At 36.8% G+C, this 13,834-nt stretch overlaps 1 protein-coding gene across 6 annotated transcripts in view; it reads left to right on the top strand.

Moving 5' to 3' along the window:
* Positions 1–13,834, top strand: part of VPS13C (vacuolar protein sorting 13 homolog C) — a 74,366-nt gene that overhangs the window by 31,062 nt on the left and 29,470 nt on the right. For 4 of the 6 annotated variants that reach the window (XM_069025862.1, XM_069025859.1, XM_069025863.1 and 1 more), the window contains 17 exons: positions 100–233; positions 540–696; positions 1,372–1,451; positions 2,264–2,323; positions 3,401–3,566; positions 4,543–4,659; positions 5,190–5,293; positions 5,713–5,880; positions 6,318–6,622; positions 7,001–7,145; positions 8,266–8,425; positions 9,283–9,440; positions 10,376–10,545; positions 11,101–11,339; positions 11,548–11,777; positions 12,525–12,617; positions 13,104–13,469. In XM_069025862.1, the coding sequence (XP_068881963.1) occupies positions 100–233; positions 540–696; positions 1,372–1,451; positions 2,264–2,323; positions 3,401–3,566; positions 4,543–4,659; positions 5,190–5,293; positions 5,713–5,880; positions 6,318–6,622; positions 7,001–7,145; positions 8,266–8,425; positions 9,283–9,440; positions 10,376–10,545; positions 11,101–11,339; positions 11,548–11,777; positions 12,525–12,617; positions 13,104–13,469 (2,852 nt within the window). The remainder of the gene's footprint in view (positions 1–99; positions 234–539; positions 697–1,371; positions 1,452–2,263; positions 2,324–3,400; positions 3,567–4,542; positions 4,660–5,189; positions 5,294–5,712; positions 5,881–6,317; positions 6,623–7,000; positions 7,146–8,265; positions 8,426–9,282; positions 9,441–10,375; positions 10,546–11,100; positions 11,340–11,547; positions 11,778–12,524; positions 12,618–13,103; positions 13,470–13,834) is intronic. The other 2 variants (XM_069025865.1, XM_069025860.1) reach the window with 1 other exon arrangement.

Raw genomic sequence — 13,834 nt, 5'->3', positions numbered from 1 at the left:
AATGTAAGCCATCTAAATGAATAAAAAAACTGTATGTGTTTCTTGAGCTAAACAAATGGTGGCAGTTTCACAAGTTAAGCAATTTATTGACTGTTTCAGGTAAAACCAAAGAACTGGAGAGATCAGTTTTGATACAGGATCAGAGTGTTCCAGAAGGAATGTTGTCTGAAAAGAGAAAAATAACATTAAATGAAGATGTAATCAATATGCTACTTAATTTTGAAATCAAAGAGGTATGTATCCATGTCTACAACTCATTCTATCTGAACTCGGTACTCAAGTCTGTTGCTTAGAAGTAGGGGGTTATAAAGTCCATTTTAACAGTTTGATTTGGCAACAAAAAGAAAACAAGCAAGAGGAACAGAGCAGGGGCCAGAGGAAATCTTTAGCAGACTGGTCTTGTAAAAGGCTCTTTGTAAAAATGCAAAATGTCTAGATTAATATTATGTGTCACATTTAGCTGTGCCTGCTTATAACTGCCTGGTGTGTCTGAACAGCTTCCCTGAAATATTGAGCTTATTTCCCTTTCCTTGTTCAAGGCTGTAATAACCTTGATGAAGCAGGTTCAGAAGGAGAGACATCCATTACATATTCTAACTGTGCTACAGCTTGGAACCAAAACCAAAATTAGAAATCATGAATTAGCTGCAGCAGCATATCTGAAAAAAATTACAATGAGATGCACTGAAATAAATGGTAAGTCTTCTAGAGAACTGGTACAGTCAGTAGAATGTGTGCAATTGAATTTACAGGCAGAGGATAACATGCTAAAAACCAATAATGGGGGGGAGGGGGAAGGGTAATTTAGATACTAATCTGTTTTACCTGATACCAAGTTTTACTGCAATTGCTAGAGTTAGAGTTAATGTATTTGAGTGAGTTGCCTACTTTGAGCAGGAATGGTGTTCCTGAGAAGTATTCCAGCTGTTCAGTGTGTTTTGATGAGCTTCTGATTCTGTGCTTTATGACCAGTTCTGGCAGCACTGGAAATGGGAGTGCTTCCTTAGTTGGTCAGGTAACAATTCAAACTGATGGTGAAGTGATGACTGAAATAGCCATTTATCCGAAGTAGAAAAGTAAGGTTTTGACTGTGAAAACCTGAAAGTAGGAATGCAAAGAACTTTCAGTTTTGAATCTTGTTTCAGGAGCAAGATAAGTTAATTTTTACTAGTTTAATTTAAAATAAAGTGAATATAGCATTTCACAAGATAATGCTTAATATGCAACTTCTCAGTGAAAACAGCTGTTTACTTTCACTCTTTCAGTAAGAATAGTATCTAATTAGCATGTAATAGAGAATTAATATGGATACGTTGGTGGAGTAAAGCTTGTGAGTGGAAACACTTCACATTTTTATTTCTTTGTTTGCAGACTCAAAAGGAGATCCTCTTTGCATTCTTAATTCCTCAAGCGAGACAGATGAACATCTTTTGAAAATGGAATATATTAAGGTTTCAATACATTTTCACTAAGATTACATGGAGAGTAAAATAAGGCTTCCTTACTTAGCCTGTAGAATTGTAGCTAAAACTTACACAGGCCTTCTCCCAAATACCTGTTTTTCGGTTTAGCATTTAATTTAATCCTCCACTGCTTCCATATAGTGCTTGCTTCATAAGTCAGCACTATTACTGAAATCACTGGCAAGACAAGTACTTGTTTGTGTTCTGTGTGTACAGCACAAATGAGTAGCTTTGTGAAACTTAACAGGTGAGATGGTCCTTGCCTGTGGAAGTGAAGAGTGACTCTACAGGTGACAAAACTCACATTTGAGGAGTGATATGTTGGTAGCTAAAAAAAAGGCCTTCAAAAATTGCATGAATACTTGGGAATCTGATAGGTTATAGAACCAGGGGACTCCTCATTACTCTTATCTGTAATGGCATCATTTACGTAGTGAAAAATAAATTAATTTGTGCTGGCAAAGTACAAAGCATAAATTGACCCACTTTAAATAGATTCTAGATGGGAGAAAGTTTTGTAACTGGCCAGTTGAATTTTCACAAGATATGTGCTATGAAATGTCTCTGAGCAGAGCATTGTGAGTACCCCATTCTGGCTGCCTTGCTTGTGCCTTATTTGGAGAACTTGTTTGTTCAGGCTTCATCACTCTCCTTTGTTTCCTTTTGCAGTTGGAATAGTCCTTGTGTGTGGGCTAAATTCAAATAATTCAGTTAATAAAATTATTAATAATTATTTATTAATTATTGGCTAATTCAATAGAAACTGACTGTCCCTTTTCTTTTTTTTTTTTTCCCCTTAGGCTGACCCTGATGGACCAGACTTTGCTACTACTTACCAAAGCACCAAGCAAAACATCAATGTAAGCACTGGATGTATTTAAATTTTTATTAAGTTTTTCAAATGGTAGCAGCTGTGTTAGTTGCTCCCTTTTTTTTTTCTCATTGAAGAGAAGAAAGGGATCAAAACCAACCCAAAACCCTGACTCTCATCATTAAAACCTACTGCTTTGTATTTAAGTACTTCAAAGACAAATCCAGGTAGAACAAAAGGATTTTTTTTTACAGAAGTATTTATTGTATTAATTTTTCTAAACTAAAAACTGTACATTTTTAGCTAGCTAGAAAAATGTCCTTATGAATTTTAACTGAGGCCTTTAGCATGTACTTTCTTTTTGGGGTGATACACTTAGCAGAGAGCGAAACCAAGGCCTTGTGTTCCAGAGCTTGTAACAGTTAGTAACGGTGAAATGGAGATGTGAGCTGAAATGTCCAAGTAGCATTCTCAGGGGTCTTGAGTGCAATTAGTCCTCTTACTTCTCCTGAAAGCATTCATGGGTAATTTTTCTTGGCTTCAGTGACTTTTGAAATAAGCATGTAATTCTGCTTTTAAAATGTTTCTTTTAAAGTAGTGGTGGTGGGTCAAGCTGCTTCTTGATGGCCTTAAGTGGAATAAGTGACTGATGCTGAGTTTCACTAAGTAATAGTGGCAAGAGTAGTTGCTGCTTGCATACTCCCTGTTCTGATTGCAAATTTTGAATCTTGGTGTTTTGGTTTTTTGTTGTTGTACCATGTCTACTAAAATAGCTTCGTATGAGGTTCTGAAGCTGTCAACCAAAGTGCTCCATAGTCCACAATGAAAGGCAGCAGAACTGAAGAGAGTGTCCTGAAAGAGCATAACCACATGAGGCATCAATTTTTAGATTGGCACAGTTCCTCTGTAGCTCTTTTAAGCTTCCCTTAAGCTTTCTGTAGTACCCTCATCTGTTCTGGAGCTCATGTGGTGTGAAGTTGAAGGAGATGGAGATGGAAGAGTCAAATACTTGTGAAATTGAGCAAGACACTTTTTTCCTTTGATTCTATTGCAACAAGTCTGAGTTGTTTGGCAATAGACTACTACTAAATAACAATGTTACTTTGTCTCCTTGCCCTCGTTTTAGGTCATCTTTTCATGTTTGGATATAGTACTTCACACAGAGGCTTTGCTTTCCATCATGAGTTTTCTAACCTTCAGTGTTCCATCAGGTGGTCTTCCCAGTACTGATAAATCATCAGACCACAAGCCTCAAATAAAAGAAAAGGAAAAAGGAAGTACTCTTAGACCAGGTAATGTCATATCAGAAAGGCTGTACTTTTGTTGCTTAACAGCATCTCACCTTCAGTTTCAAAGGATATTATTTCAGATGACAGCATTGCAGTCTATTTGATGGAAAACAAAGCATGCACAACTATAAATGGGGAGAAAATAATCTTACTTGAAAAAAAGCACCAGACATTTTTCCTGTGGCTTAATTTTACAATTCTCCTTACTCAATATAACTTTTCTCTGGGTGGTGGTCTGATTTTTATAATGAAAATTGAATAAATGATGTTGCAGTGTGCAGCATTCCCAAAGGTTCGGTGTCACAACCATGTAGCTTTCCAATCTGAAGGCTCTAAAGAGTGCTTACATTGCTGAAAATAAATACTCCTCTGGGGAGGCGAAGAGAGGTTCTGAACTGAACGGTGGTGTGTATATTTTAATTATGGGTATTTGTAACCTTGAAATAGTAAGAGTTTTTGCATGGAAGCTCCTGAATGTTTTGTTGGGTCCTGTGTTGTTGATTCTTGTGCTTGTAGTGTTGTTTGTGAAATTCAAGGTTTTCGAATTCTAAAACTGTTGTGATTGAGCCCAGTGGCTGTTACATACTGTGTTTCTGCAGTGTTGCTGCAGCTAATATGCCTAAATTGGCCTTGCTACTTGATACAGAGAAGCATTTCTATGTGAGATGGTGTTTCAAATAATGTCCTGTACACTGTATTCACAACTGTTGCATGGAAACTAGGTGTTAATGAGGAGAGAATACATAATCTTGATAGCTTTTTGCCTGTGTTGATTGGTGACAGTTTGTGTGCCTGAAGGAAACTGTTTATAAATTACTTTCTTCACATTTTGACTAATCATTATTATACCTTTCAGGGAATGACTGCAGATTGCTTTTGAATAGCTCCTATATGTACAAAACTACTAATTAATAATTGTTTTAAACAATGGGCTTGTAATATTTGAACTCCTTGTATGTCTCTTGTGTTTCCTATCCAGTGTCTAGTGATGCAGCCCATGATGATGTCTGTGAATTAAAACTGACTGCAAAGCTAAATGCATTCAGTATTACAGTGTGTGATCAGACCTGTAGAATTGCAGACATTAGAATACAAGGTAAGGTGTTTTTTATTTAAATATTGGAAGAAACTGGCTGTAGCCAGAAATAGGCTGTTTCACTCCATTCACTTCCAACAGGCCAGTGTGTACACTGGAGATCTCTAACATGTGTTTAAATATATTTTGATTGTATGAAATGATCTGCAAGGAAAAAACATTTGACTCAGAAAAAGAAGACGATTTCTAAGTGTAGTAAAATTAAAAGAAGTGAAGGCACTGTGTTATAGATAACACAAACTTCCATTTTTTAGTGGCTAGATCTTAGATAGTGTTGGGGAATTTTACTCTAGTCTTAGAATCAATTTATGTTGGCAAATTTGTCGTATGTAGTAAGGTCCTGACTTCTGTCTCAGGCTTAGCATTCATTGTTACATAGCAGAAGGCTGGATTCTAAGCTGTTACTATTCTTTATATTCAGTAGTAGTTAATTCAGGGGGTTTGTTTGTTTGTTTGTTTTTGTAGCAGAAGTGTTTACTTAGAAATTTGTTGAAGTGCATTTATTGCCTTTTTTCTTTTGTTTTGTTCAGGAATGGATGCATCTGTAGCTAAGAAGCCTAAAAAGATTAAAGTGTTCTCCAGACTCGAGGACATTGTAATTACAAATGTTGATCCAAAAACAATCCATAAAAAGGTGATGTGTTGTGCAGATTGTAAACAGCTGAAGAGACCCAGTTCTTTAAGTGATTTAGTGACAGCACTGTAGTTTTATTTGCTGTGTTACAGAATACAAAGTACGATGGAATATTAAGCAAAATTTATTGGTTAATTTCCTTTACCTCAGAGAAGCAAAATATTCTTCCACTTACTATTTAGTTCTTTTAAATTGCTTGCACTGGTATGTTTAATTCTGAGCAGCAGGGGTTAATTATAAAATGGGCTATAGATAAGCAAGTGAGAAGAGGCATATGCTATAAAATAGGTGATTCTGTTTCCTTTTGTGCCTACCATATGTCCAAGTACCGCTGATAAGTTGCAGTTGATCTTGTTGGGGAAATATTTCTTGTTTCAGAAATACCTGGGAGTATTAACTATGTGGACTTAATCTTCTAGGCTGTCTCCATAATGGGAGATGAAGTGTTTAGATTTCACATGTCACTTTATCCAGATGCCACTGCAGGGGAAGCCTATGCTGATATGTCAAGGGTGGATGGTAAAATGTCTCTGAAAGTGGGCTGCATCCAAATAATTTACCTGCATAAGTTCTTTATGTCTCTCTTGGTAAGACATTAGTTTAAGTTCTTTTCTTGACATTAAAAGTTTTTTTTTTTAAATGAGATAAAATGCAGTCAGCTCTTTCTGACCTGTACCTGGTGGTGAGCTAATGTGCAAGCACATAGAGGTATTTTGCTGAAGAGTTATCACTTAAGTTGCACTGCTTTACAGAAGATTGCCTAGGAGAATGATGACAAAAGAAGTAATAAATGGAGCTGCTAGCTTTAATAATATCTTAAAAATTAAACAGTTAAGCAACATGTAAGCTTGTTCATTATCTTAGCCTTTTTCTCTTTTGAAACCAGTGTGGTTGAATTAGGAGTTTCATATTTATACCACAGCTGTACTATTTTTCTTAAATTAACTTTTTTCCTGGGGCTTGCCTTTTTTTGAAAGGCTTATATGTTTTCATGGAACTCATTTTTTTCACTACCTGTGAATAGAACTTCCTAAACAATTTCCAAGCGGCACAAGAAGCCCTGACTGCAGTCACTGTCCAGGCAGCAGAAATGGCTGCTTCCAGCATGAAGGACTTTGCTAAAAAGAGCTTCCGCCTCCTAATGGATGTCAACTTGAAAGCTCCAGTCATAGTTGTTCCTGAATCTTCAGCTTCATGTAATGCTTTGGTAGCCGATCTTGGCTTAATCAGAGTTCAGAATGAATTCAACCTGGTGTCTTCAGATGAATCACCTCTTCCTCCAGTCATTGACAACATGGATGTGCAGCTGACTCACTTGAAATTATCAAGGTAAACATGGAGTTTTTCCTGAGTTGGAAAAGTCTTTGTAAAGAACAGTGTGTCCATGTTCTGTATGCAGCATTTTTCTCTTATTTAAACATGATAGGCAATAAAAGCATACTAAAACCAAGCAAAAAACCTTCCCAAGCAAAGTTCAGGAGTGCTTTTAGATAGAGACACAGGTCTACAATCTCTAAAGCTTCTTTGAAAAAAAGGAATGGTAGCATAGTAACCTGAGTTCATCTAAAGTGCATATCTGCGTGTAAGTGCATGTGAGCTTGTTCTTAAGTTAATTATGCCTGTAATTCTGCTAGATAACTATGATATTGTTTGGGATTCTGCAATAGTAAATATCTTTCCTCTGCTGCTTCCACTGTCTTTTTTTAGGTGCATTATATCCACAGATTCTCAACCAGATTCTGAAATTCTGTGTCCTGTGAGTTTGACTTTACTGGTCCAGAGAAATTTAGCAGCAGCATGGTATCATAAAAGCCCAACAATTGGTATCAAAGGAGACCTAAAACCAATGCAGGTAATCTCATGACTAATAAGAGCTATATCAAAAGTCATACATATTCTCAGAATAGTCCTTATCTTAATTAAGGAGCTTGTAAATGCATTTCAGTTTGTGTCCTTTACAGCATATTGAAAGACTTCCAGCTTGATTGTCCAGTTTGTAGATTTGTTAGAATTTTGATATTGTATAATGAATAGTTTTCATGTAGCTGCATGCAAATGGAATAAAACATGGGGTTTTTTTCTGGAGGCCTGTTGAAGCTATCCATTGTCTCAGCAGTAAAATCATTGAGGTTATCTGTTGAGTTACTATTTAAAAGCAATATTTAATAATTCCAGTTGTTTAATCTGCAACGTTCAGGTTATTTGAATGTTTAGTAGATTTATTAGAAATGAAAAGTTTATCTCTAATATAAAACAATTTAAAATTACCTTTGCAGAGGGAGGGCTATATTTTTTCTTTTCCTGCATTAGCTATATGGATTTAAATGGGTAAAACCAAACCTGGGGCGCCTTTTCCTTGTTCCTGAGCCCTTTTACTTGTTCATTCCTGTATCTGTGCTGTGGCCAAATGTCGCACTGGTGAAGCACAGAGAAATAAGAGATTTAAAGGAGTACCAGCAAAACTAACCAAATGTAGAAAAGATCTTTTTACAATGTGTACTATGGGCTAAGGGGCTGCATCTTTTGCTTAGTACTGCTTGCTTTTTTTGTGACTGTAATGCTATGATTGGATACATATTCATTAAGTCTTTGAAGGCCTACTGAGTGTTTTAGTGTATACAATGCAAATCTTGGCTTAATGTGATCTGGTCATGTTTTTGGATTATTGAATTGTTGAGAAGTGCTTATGTTTATCAATTACTCATATTTTTAAAAGGCAAAGGTCCTTTACAAGTCTAGAAAGTGTTTATCATGTGGACTGTTATTTCTTGTTGTAACTGCTGTTCATAACAAGTAACAAACGATATTATAGGAAAAATGGGCAAATCATTTAGATTGTTTTGGACAGGATAATTTTGACTATCTAGCTTGTTTCTGCTGGAAGCAGCACCTTGTTTCTCCTCAACATTTGCAAACTGTGTTGGAAGAAGTGCTGTCACCAAAAATGAACTTGTGGCTTTATCACTTTACAGATTGCACTCAGTCAAGATGATCTAACTATTATAATGAAAATTTTACTTGAAAACCTTGGAGGGGCTTCTTCTTCCCAGCCAAATACTGTGCAAGAGAATATTGAGGATACGCAGATACCTAAAAAAGGGAAAGCTCCACAGGAATCTGGTAGCTCTGAGGGTATGTTCAATTCAAAGGCTGAATATGTGTAGGCAGAGGGCTGTTTACAAATCCAAATATATTTGAATATTTTTCTGAAGCACTATAAATTCTTTTAATTGTTACATATATATAGTATACATGAAAAGTTATAAATAAGAATGTATGCACTTACCTGGAGTGTGAGTGGATGGTCAGAAGTTTTTGTAGTGTGTTTTTTGATTCGTTTCTTATAGGATGATATTCTTCACTCTATATCAATCACTCTTCTAAGTGCAGGTGGTTAAAAAAGAAAATAGCCAAATCATCTACCCCAGGATATTAATGCAGAATTATAACAATTGAGGATAATACTAGTATTCAAATAGTGTGTCAATGTAAACAGTGCATGTCTGGATGAAATATTGTTAACACTTCGCCAAAATCTATTTTTTTCCCCAACTTAGCATTCTCAATGTCAAAAAATTGCTATTTAACCAGTGGTTGAGTTGCTCTGCTGTGAATAGAAACTGGAAATATGAGTAGTGCAGACTCCTTGAGCACACTTGGTACTTTGTGTTGTTCTTCATTGCAGTGAACAAAGAACTGCAGTAAACTAATGGCAGCTGCTTTTAAGGTTCTAAACCATTCTGCACTAGATAATTTTAGTATGCATTGGACAGAACAAAATTAAAAGTGTGAATTATTTTGAGTTAGTCTTCTGGATTTAGAGCTTTCTCCCTTTTTGTGATTTTCTGATCTTAATTTTAAAAACCCCAAACACCAACCCAACCAACCAACCAACCAACCAAAAAAAAAAAAGCAACCGACAGCAAAAAACCCCAAAACCAAGGCCAGTGTTCAAAAGAAATGTAAAAATATCTTCTTTTCACTGACAGGTGCCCTTGTTGATTCTGGACAAAAAAGTGTTTCTGCAGTTCAGTCTTCTGCGGAATGTTATACAGCACTTAAATTTGACTTCAATTTTGAGTCCCTTTCTGTAACTCTCTACAACAGTGACGTGACTGAGGTTTGTTACAAAACTTTTACTGCACAGGTGAGGTGGGCTGCTAAGGCTTCTCATATGGACAGAAAAATAAAGTTACATTATCTGTGTTGGCTTTGTAATACTTTCCTGATGGAGCTTTGAGATTTCTTGGGCAGACAGTGTCCTTAAGTTGCAGAATGTGTGTGCATTTCTGAAAGTCACACTAATAATATTACTGAACCAACCAAAACCACTCAGGATTTGATTTGGTCATTCTAGCTTTGACTCCAGTTACCCGAAGTCAAAATGAGTATTTGAAAAGCAGGAACTGTTAGCTCAGATAGTGCTAGTTCTATGTGTGGTGCCTCTAGAGTTAGTAAACAAATCCAAGTTGTATATGGCCCATAATTTCCTCTTACGTAGCCCTGAGTGTGAGCAATCATGGGCGTCCTCTCTGTGCTGAAAACAGAAGAGAAAGATGTGAAATGTTGTCTTGTTTTTATGACTTGATAAAGTCTGCTTTGTGTAGATGTGAAGGTGTTTGCTTTATATATCTTTGTATATAGTGACTGTTATTTGTGTAAAATTGTTAAGATGTTCTTGTGCAATGAACATCACAGGCAAGAAAGACACTGTAATGGGATTTTATTTTAATTTCACTGTCATATAATTTCCACTTATTGCCGAGGTGCTCTTGTAGATGAGTTAGTGTGATGAGAGTGGAGGGATCTTCTGGTAAGAGATCTGGAGTTCAGATAGATAATCCTTCAGTGATGAATTCTGAACAACTGCTGGCAGTGTGGTGCAGAAACAACTTCACTGGAGCCCAGCAGGTTTTTTCTGTTTTCCCAATGAGTTTCTTGAACTCATTTGTATGAATGGAGGACTGATGACAGCAACAGGCTAATCAGATTCATGGAAGAAAATGCACATGGCAAGCAGCAAGGGCAATGTCTCCTTGCTTTATTGTGTGATAACTAACCCTGCTCTTTGTCTTTCTGTAGGAGTCTGTGCTTTCAGTGCACAGTGACAAACTGCGCCTTGGTGAGCTCCGGCTGCATCTCATGGCATCGTCCGGGGAGATGTTCTCAGATGGCTCCATGGATATCAGTGTTAAACTCAAAGCATGTACCTTGGATGATCTCAGAGAAGGAATTCAGAATGTGACTGCAAGGTAGGTTTGAATCCATCAGAAATTAAAAACCTCCAGCTTATGAGGAAGCCTTTTTCCTTTTTCTATACTTTGCTTCACATGGAATTGATAAAACTCAGTAGTGCTGTGAGTTGTGGCCTGTCATACTCTGTGTTTAAGCAATGAACAATGTAATTTAAATTCTGTTAAACAAATTTCTACTCTGATATGTTAATTTCCCAGGTTATCCAAAACAAAAAGAAATCTTGGAGGTGTGCATATTACAGTGAACTGTAGAAGAGCTGAATAGAGAGCACCCAGCCTCAGCTAGAGAGTTGTATGCACTGAAACTTCAGTGTGCTTGTTATGTGCTGCCTGCATACTTTCAAGAGTGTAGCACTCTAATTTTAAATTGAAATTACTCTTCTGATAGAAAAGCCTCTACCCTCTTATTTCTGGAAGAAACACTGATTGCTTGTGTAGTAATTGTTCATTATAAATGGCATGGGGAGAAGAAATAGCAGTACTTAGGCATCTTTGTTTTCCTAGATCTGTGTTATGATGTTTGAGATGTTTCTTATTAAACTTGTTTTCCAGGATGATAGACAAGAAAGATGACATAAATGACAGTTCTATGATAGATATAAGATACAAGCAGGATAAAAATGGAACTGAAGTTGTTGCTGTCCTCGACAAGCTGTACATATGTGCTAGTATGGAGTTTTTGTTGACAGTAGCACATTTTTTCATTAAGTCAATGCCAGCATCCTCAGCTGAAGGATCTGCACAGTTCCAATTAAAGCAAGTTGCTTCTGGGAAATCCAAGGCAGAAACAGGTCTGTAAAAACAACTTCCACCCACCCCCATTCCCCTCCTTTGCAGATTTCGTTCTGAAAATAACTCACCCAAAAGTTTTCAAGGTGGTGTCTTGGTATCAGACTTAAGATATTCTTCAGAATGTGTAAATTGGCCACTGACATAGTAGATAGCTTTCCTCTTTCTGGTTTTTATATTCAAGGTGGGTTTTATTACTTCCTTTCACAGAAATATCTGTACGGCCAAACATGACAGTAAAAGCTGTGATTATGGATCCAGAAATTGTATTTGTTGCTAATTTGACCAATGCTGATGCCCCTGCCTTAAAAGTTTCCTTCCAATGTGACTTCTGTCTGACATCAGATGAGCTTGCACAAAGGATGACTGCTCAAGTGAAGGCCTTCAAAATGTTGGCCTGTGCCTTTCTCAAAGAAAAACAAGACAAGAATGTTACTATGGTAAGGAAATCATTGTTTCATAATGAAAAAGTAACTAGAACTGTTGGCAGGCACATCCCTTATCTGGCATATCCATAGCACTCAAAACTGTTTTCATATCATTGATTAGTCAGAAGACAGGAAGGGCCTGTGCCATTTGAAGGTGAATCTTTTATCAGTAGGTGCAGGACTTGAGCGCTTAGAGCTCTGTCTAAAACCTGTGTGGTGCATTTGTAAGTTACATTAAAAGTTTCTTAGTGAAGATACTCTATGAGGGGTTTTGAAGACCAAGACCTTTTGCAGTGTTTTTCACTGCCTGTTGTTTTCCTTGTTGCAGTAGAGTCCTGAGAAGCCTTTTGTCTGGAACTTATCTGCACATTCCTGCCAAGGGAGCACTGAGCCACAGAGGTGGCCTGTGTGCATCTCACACGTGGTTATCTTCCCTTATGCATTTAGGTTTTTTAAGGATTCAGGGTTTTTTTACTATCTTATCACTCTGTCTCTGTGTTGGGTTTTTGTTTTGTCTGGTTTTTAAGTATTACGTCAAAAGCTTTTATTTCTCTGACTTTTAACCTTCCAGTACAAAATGGTTCTTGTGCAAATTGGGATGCGGGATTGTAGCAGTATATGGAAAGAACGTTTTTACTCTGAAACATGTTACTTTATGGGATAGGCCCCTTTGGCCTACGGGTGAAAAAAATGTAAGACCTTTTGAAAAGGTTAGATTTAAGGAGTCACCTTAATAATCAAATTATGGTTTTCACTCAGGTGTTAAGGCCATGTTCGTTGGTCATGGAAAATATGCTGCACACTTCAGGGGTACACACTGTGGCAGTAACAATAGAGGAACTTACTATTAAGGTAAGATTATTAAAACTGTCTTTGGAAGAACAGCTATGTTTCTCAAGATCTACGTCTTGATTTTTGGTTTTTGTTGGTGGTTTTTTGTTTGTTTGCCTTTGAAATTTGCATATTGTTGTTTACAATTTTAATTTTCCCCATTAGTTTAATTCCAGAAGTAAGGACTTTTAGAGCTGCTCTGTGTCGGAAAAAGTCACTGTGTGTTCATTGTTTTGACAGTCCCTTAACCAAAAAGGAGAAATTTAAATACTTCAGGTTCTAGGATTCCTCCTACCACTTCCTTCCAAAGTGATTTCATAACTCTTCCCCTGCTGCTGCCATCACTATTTTTAGGATATTTTGCAGGAAAGGAAAACAAGAGGAGGTCCATGAATGTATTCTCTTCCTTGGAAATTAAGTTGCGTCTCTTAAAAGACTTTTCATGTTTGCTATGTCCATTTCTCATAGATTTTGTATTTTAATAAAAGATTTTTTTCTTTGTTCAAGATATCACCAATAATTTTGAATACTGTCATGACCATTATGGCTGCCCTAAAACCCAAGACAACAGAGGAGGATTCTAGAGGAGCAACTGAAGTTTCTGAGAATCTGTGGCAAGTGAAGCCTATAGACGAGTGCAATGCTTGGTTTCTTGGTGTTGACATAGCCACAGAAGCAACAGAAACTTTTAAGGACCATGAACAAATTCAGAAGCAAGAGAAATTTGACATTGTAGTGAAATCAGTTCAGATGACCTTGGAATGTGGTCTGGGACATCGAACTGTCCCTTTGTTGTTAGTGGAATCTACGTTTTCAGGTGTCCTTAAGAACTGGTCCTCGCTGATGGAGGTCACTGCTGATACGTCACTGGAGGTATATGGGGTCAAACTGTTAGCAGTTTAAAACACTTCTGCAGGTTTCCTGAGTTCAAGTAACTTTTTAATACACTTTGTATGTGCTGAATTATTAATAGGTTTAAATTGTAATGCTCTCAGGAGTTCTTTAGTCAGGCAAGTAAGCATAACATGCTTTGTACAGAAAGTTGGAAATCAATAAGTTTTAATGGAGTTACCATATGAAATAATCTAGTCCTTTGTTTCTGTATTATTTTTGCATATTCAAGTTTTGCTGTGTGAACAATGAGCTTGGCTTCCCTGAATATTTGCATTTAACTCTTGTTGCCCCCCTTCGTTTGTTTCTCTAGCATTGTGTTTATTGGTAAGGTAGAAGTTATAGTC

Source organism: Aphelocoma coerulescens, chromosome 10 (assembly GCF_041296385.1).
Source record: "Aphelocoma coerulescens isolate FSJ_1873_10779 chromosome 10, UR_Acoe_1.0, whole genome shotgun sequence".
Taxonomy (NCBI): domain Eukaryota; kingdom Metazoa; phylum Chordata; class Aves; order Passeriformes; family Corvidae; genus Aphelocoma; species Aphelocoma coerulescens.
The sequence above is the reverse complement of the archived record's forward strand: the minus strand, read 5'-3'. Positions and strand labels throughout refer to the sequence as shown.